The following is a 14,011-nucleotide window of genomic DNA, read 5'->3' on the forward strand; positions in this document are numbered from 1 at the left end:
AGCCTGCCAGCGAACGATCGCCGCTGGCAGGCTGGAGATCAACTCTCTTACCTTCCGTTCCTGTGAGCGTGCGCGCCTGTGTGCGCGCGTTCACAGGAAGTCTCGCGTCTCGCGAGATGACGCATATATGCGTGACTGTGCGCAGCGCTGCCACCTCCGGAACGCGATCCTGCGTTAGGCGGTCCGGAGGTGGTTAAAGGGGTTTTCCAGGAATTAATAAAGTGAAAATACTAAATTACTTCATTATAAATATATTCCCAAATACCTTTCATTAATTATAATAGCTTGTTTAGTCTGGGGAGCAATCAGGGGAAACAAAATGGCCACTGTCCTATTAGTACACAGAAAACCTGTCCTAATCACACAGCAAGTTACTTCAGAACACTAAGGTAAAGAGCTGCCTCATCCTCCTCTACTACTGGTCAGGGATTGTGGTCCTGAACACAGCTGATAAGAACTTTAGCTGAATCTCTGTATGAATGTAATTTAATGAGTTAATGAGCAGATGTGGCTAATGAGCAGCAGTGCTTGTATGCAGTCTTCATTAACACAGCCCCACATGACCACAGTCTGTCCTGTCCGTCCTCTCTGTATTTCATGTCCCTTCATGGACTCTACTCCCACAGAGATTCAGCTGAAGATCTTATCAGCTGTATATAGGATCATAATCCCTGACAGGTAGGGGAGGATGAGGCAGCTCATTAGCTCAGTGTCCTGAAATAACTTGTCCTGCTGTGTGATTAGGACAGGTTTTGTGTGTATTAATATGACAGTGGCCATTTTGTTACTCCTAATCTTTGCTCCCTAGACAAAATGAGCCACTAACTAATGAAATATATTTGGGAATAAAAATATATATATATACCGTATATACTCGAGTATAAGCCGACCCGAAGCCCCTAATTTCACCCCAAAAAAATGGGAAAAATGATTGACTCGAGTATCAGACTAGGGTGGGAAATGCAGCTATAATGCAGAGTGTATGTGTATATAATGCACACACTCTACATTATATACACACATCTGCAAGAGGGTGACTCAGATTGATGGGAGTCTGACTGACTCCCTGTATTTAATGCAGAGTGTGTGCATTATATACACACACTCTGCATTAAATACAGGGAGCCATCCACAGATCTCCCCCCTAAACAGTGCCATCCACAGATCTCCCCCCTAAACAGTGCCATCCACAGATCTCCCCCCTAAACAGTGCCATCCACAGATCTCCCCCCTAAACAGTGCCATCCACAGATCCCCCCTCCCCTAAACAGTGCCATGATGGCACTGTTTAGGGGAGGGGGGGATCTGTGGATGGCACTGTTTAGGGGGGAGATCTGTGGATGGCACTGTTTAGGGGGGAGATCTGTGGATGGCACTGCCATCCACAGATCCCCCTACAGTGCCATCCACGGATCCCCCTCCCCGACGCTCACAGCAGTATATTTATAAAATAATCAGTAACTACTTTAACTTTAATCATTGCTCATTGCTGAGCTCTTTACTCTGATTATTTGGATATCTTACTTTGTTTTAGCTCCGGTAATAGCAGGCAGTGCGGGCGGGCGGGCAGCGCTCACTCACTGAAGTCACTCGCCTGCTTCTCCCACTAGGCGGCGCAGGCGCGTGACGTCAGTGAGTGAGCGCCGCCCCCCGCACTGCCTGCTATTACCGGAGCTAAAACAAAGTAAGATATCCAAATAAATAATCCAGGGTTTTACTCATCTCCTGGGGGGCCCCGTGGGCCCCCCTGACTTAGGGGCCAGGTCGCAATGGCGACGGCTGCGACCCCCTATAGCTACGCCACTGTTGGTCTGTATTGTGGCAATGTAAGTTGCCATAATACAGACCTAGACTCGAGTATAAGACGAGGGGGCTTTTTGAGCACAAAAATATGTGCCAAAAAACTCGTCTTATAATCGAGTATATACGGTATATGTAACTCCAACACATTTAATTCTAAGTGTGTTATTAGTTTAAGCACACTGTGATTGTCTATTGTTGTGACTTAGATGAAGATCAGATCACATTTTATGACCAATTTGTGCAGAAATCAATATCATTCCAAAGGGTTCACATACTTTTTCTTGCAACTGTAAGACAAAAACGGGATGTGAACTCGGCCTTATAATTATAGAATTTTCACTATAGTGTTTGTGCACCAATTATAAAAGTGTAAAGAGGTTGTCCCATTTCCCATACTGATAACCTACCCTCAGGATAGGTGATCAATATCAGATCGGTGGGGGTCGTACACCAGGGAACCCTGCTGTTTGAATGAAAATCAGGGCTCATGTAAGTGCTGACTTCTCTTTACTGTTTTACTTGACCATAGTGTCGCCATCGAATGTAATTACAACTGCGGTGTCCAGTTCTCTTGATGTATCTTGGATGTGTTTCATGTGAAGTATAGGTAATGATTAATGAGCATAAGATGATGGCATTATACAGTGTGTGTGTATATATATATATATATATATATAATCAGTCTGCTCAGTTCCTCCTCCTTTAACATGCAGCCTTTTTGCTGGCATTTCTGTTTTTGTGCAATTGCCTCTTTTTACATTAAAGGGGTTCTCCGGGAATTAAGAACATGAACATCCGTAAATATTACTTTATTATAAATATTTATAATAAAGTAATATTTACGAATGTTCATTTTCTTAATTTCCGGAGAACCCCTTTAATGTAAAATGAGGCAATTGCACAAAAACAGAAATGCCAGCAAAAAGGCTGCATGTTAAAGGAGGAGGAACTGAGCAGACTGACACATAGTTTTGTGGGAATAGATTCAATAAAACTATTAATTTATACATCTAAATCTGTGCTCTTTCTGAACTTGAGAACCATGTTGCCAAATCTATGGCTGGCAGCTATCAATGTATACACACTTACACAGGAAATGCCATCAATGATAAGACGGCCCCTGTGTACAACTGAAGTAAAAAAAAGAATAGATTTAATGCCTATCCTTTCAACAAGCTCTGCATTAATCAATAGTATAGTATGTGTACATGAGGAGTAACACATTCTTTGCCAGTATAACACTTGTATTTGTCTTTTTTTTTTTTTTTTTTTGCAATTTCCCCCTCTGCAGGATCTGTCTCTAGTCTGCGGTTTTCCTAGATCTGGTGGATGGAGACTAGCACCCATCCACTGCACACAGAGAGGAGAATCTGCTTCCTAACATTTTCTTAAAATATGTTCACATCAGCGCTATCTTTTCTATTGTTCTGTTCCATTATAGAAGCAGAACGAAAACAGAAGTGCCAGATTCAGCACACAGCTGACAGGAACAAAGGCAAACAGATATCACTGACTATAATGGGGGAGGAGAGGTATTGTTGACAAACACTGGTGAAGGCCAGTGTCAATATGTTACAACGTTTTTTTAGAGTCGCCTGTATTATTGATTTATGCTAAGTTGTGAAAAAGTTATTGACCATTTCAATGTATAAAAGATACAAGTTGTTGAGGAACGGTTGAGACGTGTGCATATATATCCATGCATGCCTGCAAACACGTGCGGGCATGTATGGTATATATATGCATACATTAACCACCGCATCATGGGGTGATGCCCATGGTGATCCCCAGGGGCTCATGGTGGCGTGTGTATATATAGATATGTGTGTATGTATTTGCACACGTGTCTATGTATATACACTTATGTCAGCATGACAGTATGTATGTGGGCTTATTGCTGCCCATTCATACCCCCGGTTTTGTATGTGTTTATAGATGAGCCCCCCAAGCATCTGTGGATATATATATGCATATATGCAATTCCAACTGTTATCAACAGAGTTGTTATAGCCTGTAGGATAACAGCTGATTAGCATCTAGTCCCCTTTTGTTCAGGCCCAAAGCAATCAGACGCTTTGGCACCGTTTGTGAGGGGACCTTCTAATCAGAGAACCTGTTTTTCCACACCTCTGCCCCATGGCCATGCCCATTACTCCCAGCATTTTTGGGACTAGGAGGGGGGGGGACTAAGGCACACTATGATGTCACATGCCTGAGGAAGGAGGAGGGGGTTGCTTTTGGGCTATAAAACCCCGAACCGGCCAGAGGTGCGGTCTCTTGCAACCAGACTAGATACATGGGAGAGTGCAGCTCCATGCGCTGGAAGGATTAAGTATATCCCCTGACCCCCGACCGCTATATCTCTCCCCTGGTTAACCCACACCCCTGGTCCTGTAACCCCTATCCCTGATGTGTACCCTTGTCCCTGATGTGTACCCTGGGCCCTGATTTACCCTTGCCGTGTTACTGGACACCCTGATCCCCCAAACCCTTGCCTTATTGTATCCTTGTTTGTACCCCTGATCCTGTGCCACTGGTTCCCCTGATTGTATTTGTGGTTACCCCCACTGTATCTATTACTGGACAGCCTGAGCCCCCAAACCCTTGCCTTATTGTATTCCCCTGTTGTACCCCTGATCCTGTGGCCCTATTAGTACCCCTGATTACCCCCACTCCCTGCTGTGTCCCTGATCCCTGCTGTACCCCTGGTAAACCTCAGCACTCACTTGCAAGTAACCCTTGCAGTGCTGAATCTATAGTGTCTATGGCCTGCACTCCCTTGCAGTGCCACCGTTAACCCTGTAGGGACAGTGTGTACAGATGGGTGGGTGATTGTTAATATACTTGTATGTGTGAACTGTGTAGTTAGTTGATGGGTGGAATTGGGAATGTGTAGTGTAGTTTAGGATTGTATATTTAGTGCTGTATTGTTAGTATTGCGTGCGTAGTGTATTGTTAGTAATAAATACTGTGTTTGGTTTATAACTATCTGTGTGGCGTGTGGTTATTGGCGATAGTTAGTTTACTAAGGCGCATGCAGCTAGCATAGTGATCAGTGTAAAGTATAGCAAAGGTATTGTTATTATTATATAAAGGCATAAATGGGCGGAGTTATCACTAGATGGCTCCTCCCATTTATGAATATTAATTATCGATATTTGCATAAATATTGGTATTATTATTCCCCCTTTACACAAGTCTTACTGAATTTTTACCCACAAAACTATATATTAATCTTCTCAGTTCTCTTTAAATAATAACACATTAGAGGGGTTGTCCCACTTTGGCAACTTAACCCCTAACCACAGGGTAGGGGATAAGTGTCTGATATGCGAGGGTCTGGACACTGGGGCCCCTGCCGATCACAAAAAACAGGGGCCTAGGCTCCCAGTTTGAATGGAGCAACATATCCACCACTTTATTCAGCTCTATGGGGTTGCATGAGATAGCTGAGTATTTTGGATTATGAGACAACCTCTTTAAAAGGTTATACCCTCAAGATGCGAGATGTTTTCAGTGGTGGGGGTTTGTCCACCAAGATAACCCTTACAATTTGCTAAGATTATTCTGTCTAAAAGCAATGTCAAAGACAGGAGCCAAAGACTGCAAAGAGACTACAAGGCATGTACACTCCTTGACTAAAAAAAAAAAAAAAGCACACGTGTGAATGTAATAAGGATATATGTAAGCAATTACAATATTAGAGCAAAAGAATATGTTTACCGAGGAAAACTGTACAATTGAAAGGAGGCTCTAGTATCCTGTTGGGCCACTCCTAGCCTGGACACAGGTTAAAATACGGTTGGGAAAGGAGGCATACACATTTCATATGGTTCCCTGGGGCACATTTGCCTACAGATGGGCCTGTAGATCCTGCACAGGTTAAGTTGGAATATCATCCCGAATACCCTAGTAAGGACAAAACCATCATCAAATGAAAAAATGCAAAAAGTAGCATAAGAGAGCAATACAGACCAGAGGCCAGGAGTGAACAAACCAACCCCGACGCGAGTTTCGCCTTGCTTCCTCTAGTACGCCCCCTAGAGGAAGCAAGGCAAAACGCGCGTCGGGGTTGGTTTGTTCATTCCTGGCCTCTGGTCTGTATTGCTCTCTTATGCTACTTTTTGCACTTATTTTTCATTTGATGATGGTTTTGTCCTTACCAGGGTATGCAGGATGGTATTCCAACTTAACCTGTGCAGGATCTACAGGCCCATCCCAGGTTAATTCCTGTTGGGATTTCTCTGCAAGGTTACAGTAGCTACTGGTATGGCTACTTATGGGACTTGTGCAATATTATTTGTAGCTAGATGGGTACATAGGTGTACTTTTAAAGATTTTAGTGATATGTGTATAATTATTACTGGCACAGCATACCCTATGTGGATGTGACAATATTTCCTCATATAGATATATAGATATATATATATATATATTTTTTTTTTTTATTATTATTATTATTATTATTATATATTTTTTTTGGGAAGGGGGGGGGGGGGGGGGGAGGGAATTTTGGAGGGTGCCGTCATGGGTATTGAGAAAAACGATTACCGGTATGCAATGTTGTTTTCCCCTCACCGATGACGGCACCCTATGCGAGATAAACTATAAATCGGAACCTAGGGAGGGACTACAGCCTGAAGAACCCTCTCTCCGAAGGATGCATCAGAATGAAGCTGCAATCTATAATGCCTAAGGAAGGTATATGGAGAACTCCAGGTGGCTGCCCTACAGATTTGGGCTAGGGAAACATCTGCTCTCTGCCCAGGAGGTCGAGACTGCTCTAGTGGAATGGGCCCCGAATCCAGATGGAGGAGGAAGCCCTAAAGAAATATAAGCCTTAAAGAGGACCTTTCACCTATTATGACACTGTGAAATAACTATACAGACATGGAGAGCGGCGCCCGGGGATCTCACTGCACTTACTATTATCCCTGGGTGCCGCTCCGTTCTCCCCCTATGCCCTCCGGTATCTCCGGTCACAAAGTTATGGTAGGCGGAGTCTGCCCTTGTTCTGCTGTAGCGCTGGCCAATCGCATTGCAGAGCTCACAGCCTGGGCGAAAATAACCTCCCAGGCTGTGAGCTCTGCGCTGCGATTGGCCAGCGCTAGAGCAGAACAAGGGCAGACTCCGCCTACCATAACTTAGTGACTGAAATCTCCGCCTACTATAACTTAGTGAGCGGAGATACCGGAGGGCATAACAGGAGAACGGAGCGGCGCCCAGGGATAATAGTAAGTGCAGTGAGATACCCGGGCGCCACTCTCCATGTCTGTATTCTTCGTTCACAGTGTCATAATAGGTGAAAGGTCCTCTTTAACTATGGCCTTTTTAACCCATCTAGCAATGACCCTGGAAGACACTTTGCGCCCTTTATTCTTGCCTAGAAATTGGACCAGGAGATTCTCGTCCTTTCTCGAGGGGGAGGTGGCTTAAATAGGCCAGCAGATATCTTCTAACATCTAAGCAATGACATTTCTGTTCTGAACTATTGGAAGGGTTTGTAAAAAAGGACGGCAGCCTAATATCTTGGCTTCTGTGAAAATCAGAGACTACTTTGGGTAAAAAGGTTGGAAGTGGTCTAATGACTACTTTGTTCTCCAGAATAGTGGTGTAAGGAGGATAAGCCGAAAAGGCTTGGATCTCTGATATCCTCCTAGCGGAGGTGATGGCTAAGAGAAAAGCCATTTTTATGGACAGGATGTCTATCGAAACTTCGGACAGAGGTTCAAAGGGCTCCTGTGTAAGTGCTGTCAAAACCCTATTTAGATCCCAGGGAGGGGAAAGAGGTCTTAGGGAAGGATGGAGTCTAGCTTCTGCAGATAGAAAACCCTAAACCCAAGGATGGACAGCTAGTTGGAAGTTAAAAAAGTAACTCAAAGCTGCCACCTGCACCTTTAAGGTGGAAGCCTTGAGACCCTTATCCAGACCAGCTTGTAGGAAATACAGGATCTTAGGGACTTCTGGAGGGCTAAACGGATCTGGACTGGACCCTAAAAAGGAAGAGAAGGTTTTCCAGACTATTATACTTTCTAGCCGTAGTAACCTTCCTGCTGCCTAAAAGGGTGGAAACTACTCTGTCGGAAAGGCCTCTCCCTAACCAGATATCCCTGTCAACTTCCATACCGATAACTGCAGAATTTCTGGGTTGGGATGTAGGAACGGGCCCTGGGAGAGAAGATCTTCCTTCGGAGGAATGATCCAAGGGGGCTCCCTGGATAGGTTTATCAGGGTTGAATACCACACTCTCTTGGGCCATCTTGGGGCTACTAATATTATGGAGGCTCTTTCCCTCTGGACTTTTTTTCAGGACTTGTGGAATTAGGGAAAGGGGAGGGAAGGCGTATCCGTATTCCTGATTCCAGTCTTGAGCTAGACCGTCTATAGCTGTAGGATTCTCTGAACGATTTAGGGAGAAGAATCTTTCCACCTTCCTGTTCTTCCGGGAGGCAAAGAGGTCTATTGTTTTTAAGTCCCACCTTCCTTGCCGGTATCTTTTTTCGGAGTGTACGCCCCAGCCCCAGGGACTGGCGTCCGTAGTTATCATGGGATCTGCAAAAGACCAAGGCATTCCCACCGAGCGGTTCCTTTGGGATGCCCACCATAGGAGGGATGATCTTGCTGTGGATGAAAGATGGAACCTTTCCTCCAGCGTTTGTGGAAGTCCATTCCAGGTCTGCAATATATCCACCTGCAGTGATTTTGTGTGAATCTGCGCGAAGGGTACGGCCGGAATCGTAGCTGTCAAACGACCCAGTACCATCATTGCTTGTCTGAAAGAACACTGGAAGGAACAAAACAGGTCCCAAACATGCTCTATGGTGGACGAGACATTCCTTTGAGGGAGAATTGTCTTCTGGGACTTGGAGTCTAGCTGCATCCCTAAAAAGGTGCAATTCTGAGACAGGGTTAGACAAGATTTTGCATGATTTATCTTCCACCTGAGATCTTTTAACAGGGAACATACCAGAACTAGATCTTTCTGCAATTAGTCTTCTGTGTGGGCAATAGGGCTGCACGATATATCGAAAAAAATTATCGAATCGCGATAATCGCCAAATGCGATATGGCGATTTGGCCGACCCGAAAATGCCACGATTATATATGAAGGGGCCGCGCGCACATAACTGGCTTTGTGTGTAAAGTATTTTACTACAGTCTGAAACAAGCTCTCTCCTATTGATAAAATGGCCAGCCTTTGTACTCACTTTCACGAAGAATGCACTGCAGCGAGCGGGCCGGCGCGTGACTGACGTCACTTAGTAACGCTCCTGCTTCCTGAAGTGGGAGGAGCGTTACTAAGTGACGTCAGTCACGTGCCGGCCGGCCAGCTCACTGCAGTGCATTCATAGTGAAAGTGAGTACAGAGGCTGACCATTTTATCAATAGGAGAGAGCTTGTTTCAGACAGTAGTAAAATACTTTACACACAAAGCCAGTTATGTGCGCAGTTTAGGACACATGAAGGGACACATAGGGCCATGAGGGGGACCAGCATAAGATGCTATATGTGTGTCTTATGCTGGCCCCCCTCATGGCCCTATGTGCCATCCACAGATAGAATCTCTCCCAGGCGTCTAGCTGATGTTATTGCTATTAAGAACGTAGCTTTGAAAGTAAGATGTTTAATTGAAATGTCCTGTAAGGAAGTAAATGGAGATTTCATTAGACCTTTCAAGACCAGGTTTAAATCCCACTGGGGAATCCTTGGGGTTATAGATGGTCTTAGTCTAGAAGCAGCTCTTACAAATCTTATCCACCTGTGGCTGGCTAGATCTGTATCATAGCATGCACCCAAAGCAGATATCTGTACCTTTAAGCCTCTTTCACACGGGCGTTGCGGGAAAATGTGCGGGTGCGTTCCGGGAAGACCCGCGATTTTTCAGCGCGAGTGCAAAACATTGTAATGAGTTTTGCACTCGCGTGAGAAAAATCGCGCATGTTTGGTACCCAAACCCGAACTTCTTCACAGAAGTTCAGGCTTGGGATCGGTGTTCTGTAGATTGTATTATTTTCCCTTATAACATGGCTATAAGGGAAAATAATAGCATTCTGAATACAGAATACATAGTGAAACATCACTGGAGGGGTTAAAAAAAAAAAAATTTAACTCACCTTAGTCCACTTGATCGCGTAGCCCGGCATCTGCTTCTGTCTCCTTTGTTGTGTAGGACCTGTGGTGAGCATTCAGTATAGGTCAAGGACCTTTGATGACGTCACTCCGGTCATCACATGGTATGTCACATGATCTTTTACCATGGCGTACCATGTGATGACCGGAGTGACGTTATCTTCTGCACTACTCGAGGAATTAGGACCCAAGGAGGAAAGGCGCAAGCAAGGTTCCAGGTCCACCTGACTGAAAAGGCGTCGACTGCCCATGGCTTTTCTCTGGGGTTTAGATAACAAAACCGCCCCACTTTCGATTTTTCTTGAGGGACTCCCCATCTTCTGTAAATTTTCGGAAAAATTTCTTGATTTAGGGACCACTCCCCTGGGTCTAAAGTTTTTCTGCTGAGGTAGTCGGCTTCTGTGTTTTCTGAACCCTTTAGATGGCTCGCTGTGACTGAAAGTACATTTCTTTCTGCCCAGAAGAATATTCTTTCCGCCAGACCCTTTAGGCTTGTGATCTTGTGCCCCCCCGGTGTTTTAGGTAGGCCACAGCTGTTACATTGTCGGAGAATATTTTTAGATGTTTTCTGGACAATAGTTTTTGGGATACTTTTAGAGTCTCCCAGACAGCTGTCAACTCTCCGTAGTTTGATGATCTTTGTTTTATTTCGTTTGACCACCTGCCCTGGTAGTTTTAGGAGGATACCTTTGCTCCCCAGCCCGTGCCGCTTGCATCTGTCAGGATCTGGACTTCTGGATTTCTCAACCAGGTTACACCCCTCGACAGATTCTTCTTTTCCATCCACCAGTTTAAATCTGACTTTACGCGTAGGGGGATGGTTATCTTTTTCACTAGGGAGGACTGTTTTCTGTCCCACTTCCCTAGTATCCAGGATTGAGTTACCCTGGCATGGGCCTGGCACCATGCCATTGCGGTGATGCATGAGGTCATCATTCCCAGAAGGCTCATGGCACTCCTGATCGAACACTGACTTTGGGATTGGAATCTCAACTTTTCTTGTGGTAGAGAGGACATCTGGGTAATAGAATTTATCATCACCCCTAGGAATTTCATTTGAGTAGATGGTGCCAGACAAGACTTTTTCTGATTTATTAACCAGCCCAACTCTGAACTTGTGAATCAGGTAATCCATTTGACTGGATGTATCTAGTTCTGAGTTGCCTATAATAAGGAAATCGTCTAGGTATGGAAACATTTTTAATCCCTCTGTCCTGAGAGGGGAGATCATTTCCACCACCAGTTTTGTGAACACCCTTGGGGCGGAGGATATCCCAAAGGGTAGAGCAGTGAACTGGAATTGATTTACCACACCGGCATTGTCCATTAATGCAAATCTGATGTATTTTTGGGTATGGGGACGTGGTAATAGGCGTCTTATATCTATGGACTTCATGAAGGCTCCGTTTTTGATTAAAGGGATCATGGAAGATAGACTTCATTTTGCATTTCCTTTAGGTAATGGCTTTGTTTAACCCTTTTAGATTTATAATGGTACGGGAAGACCGTTTGAATAATAACCTTTTCCCTTTTTTAGTTCAGGAACTTCTATTACCAGATTTGAATCTATAAAATCTAAGACTCCCAGCCAAATTTTTTCTAACACGCTCTGGCTGTGGGAGATTATCCGGAACTTCTTTGGAGGGGTTGAGGAGAATTCTATTCTGTATCCGGTTTTTTATGATGTCCAAGACCCAGGGGTTCTGGGTCATGGATTCCCACTGGGATAGAAAACTTCTCAACCTTCCCCCAACCTTGGCATCATTGTTTATCGGATTGTTTATTTTGGGGATTGAGAAGAAAACCCTTGTCTCCCCCCCCCCCCCCACACACACCTTTTTGATAGCTCCACCTCCCTGATTTTCCTTTGCCTCTATAGGATTTGGACTGAGGGTTAAAGCTTCTTTTTACTCTCCTCAGGGAACCCTTTCTTTTGGTCAGCTGCTTTGTTGAGAATAGAGTCTAAGACCGGTCAAAAAACATATTCTCCAGAGAAACCAATAGAGCATAATGTAGCATCCTTAGCGGCGAACCTAACAGACTCAGCTGAGGCATCCGCCAAGAATGCTGTGGCTGACCTGAGAAGGGGAATAGCGTTTAGGACCTCCTCTTTAGGAGTCTTGTTTTTAATATGTTTTTCTTATTCGCTGAGCCAAAAATACATGGATCTAGCCACTGATGTTGCCGCTATGTTCGTTTTAATCCCAAACATGGATGCTTCCCAGGATTTTTTCAGTAGAGCATCAGGCTTCCTTTCCATTGGATCCTGTAGCTGAGAAGAATCCTCAAAAGGAAGGGAGGTCTTTTTGACAACTTTCGCTACCTGGACATCAATCTTTGATCAAGCTGAAAAAAAATCTTTAATGAAACACCAAACAGCCTGTTCGTAAACTCCCTAGAGACACCTAATCTCCGTTCTGGATCCATCCATTCGTCCAGAATCATATCTTTAATATTTTCATTTACTGGGAACACTTTGGATTTCTTTGCTCCAAGTCCTCCAAATATTTCATCCTGCAACGATTTTTACAGCTCCCAATAATTCCTCCATATCAGAAGAGAAAAATTATTTTTTACTATCTTCCACAATTTCTCCCTCTGACAGAACATCCATATCAATGTTCTGTCTAGAGGTGGAAGCCTCCTCGTCCATGTCCTCTACGTCAGAGGAGGATGAAAATGACATCTTAGACCTTTTCGCAGGTGGAGTAGGAGGAACGGATTTGAGGGAGGCCAGGGAGGATTTTATCTCGTTCTGGATCATAGATGTAACTTCCATAAGGATAGAGCCGAGGTAGCCGAGGGGGGGGTCTGTAGAATCCATCTGGCCTGCAGCGGCCTCAGGAGCAGACATCCTATCCTGGAGGAGGAACACCACACTGGAAGCAGCGATGCCTGATTAATCTGCCGCTTTTTACCACAGGTACCGTGTCTGACGTCATCAGCGCGTGCACACGTGGGTTCCAAGCTCCGCCCCATGTCCTATGCAGGCTGGGAACAGAGCACGGTGCTGAGGCTTCGCACTGAGGTCAGCGTGCTCTGTAGTGCGCGGTCAGCTTCCACAAAGGAAGGGAAGGAGGACCCTACGCATGTGGAGAGATAACAGGCCCCCGCTAGACAGGGACGAGATCTGCTCCTGAATGTCTTCCTCTGCCCAGCTTTAGAATGAACCGCAGGAGGGCAGAGGGGAAGGGGAAAAACCCCACAACAGTTATTTAAAATAATAAAACAAAAAAATCTTCACCTCCCACAGGTCTCACTGTGAGGTGCCCCCAAGGGACACGAAACATTGAGGGTGAGTGGGTGGTGGCCTTTTTAACTCTGACCCCTTGACCTCTGTAAGGGCAGCAACACAATCTCATGGTTAAGCCGTCATGGTGGACGAAATGGAAAATAACAGTTGGAAGCCCTGCCATGACAGGCAACATACGTGGCCGCAATACGTGGCCGCAATAGTGTCCCTCATATAAATACTAGGTGTGACCGACTGTTGTATGTGATGACTCTCCAGAATCTGTCATGTTTGCTGTGTGTCCATAACTTCTGTGCTCACTCCTAACACCTACTAACCGCTAGGTTAGAGCAGCCTAGATACTGGGATATTTGTCGACCATCCTGCTTCTCTCAGTCCACTAATGCATCTCTGGACAAAATGTCTTAGTGTATCATGGAGGCATATCTAGCAGTCAAAAATCTTTTAACAAGAGGTACAAAAGTAGCCTCTGAGTCTTTTTATACGGCAGTGAGGGAAATATAAATATAAATATATATATATATATATATATATATATATATATATATATACACATATATACATACACACACACACACATATATATATATTTATTTATTTTTTTGTCAGTGAGTGTATATGGACAGTCTAACTTTCTTAGAGTACTTTCACACTATCGTTTTTTGCAGGATCCGGCGTCGTCCAGCAAAAACGCTTCTGTTACTGATAATACAACCGTCGGCATCAATTATGAATGGATCCGGTTGTATTATCTTTAACATTGCCAAGACGGATCAGTCATTAACTGCATTGTCAATGTGGGACAGATCAGTTGTCTATTGTGGC

General features: G+C 44.6%; 1 protein-coding gene across 4 annotated transcripts in view; it reads right to left on the bottom strand.

Moving 5' to 3' along the window:
- Window positions 1–14,011, bottom strand: part of CHKA (choline kinase alpha) — a 292,703-nt gene that overhangs the window by 250,064 nt on the left and 28,628 nt on the right. The window contains exon 3 of one of the 4 annotated variants that reach the window (XM_040410246.1): window positions 52–60. The exons of the other annotated variants lie outside the window; for them this stretch is intronic. Within the exon in view, the coding sequence (XP_040266180.1) occupies window positions 52–60 (9 nt within the window). The remainder of the gene's footprint in view (window positions 1–51; window positions 61–14,011) is intronic. 4 annotated transcript variants of the gene reach the window in all.

Source organism: Bufo bufo, chromosome 10 (assembly GCF_905171765.1).
Source record: "Bufo bufo chromosome 10, aBufBuf1.1, whole genome shotgun sequence".
Taxonomy (NCBI): domain Eukaryota; kingdom Metazoa; phylum Chordata; class Amphibia; order Anura; family Bufonidae; genus Bufo; species Bufo bufo.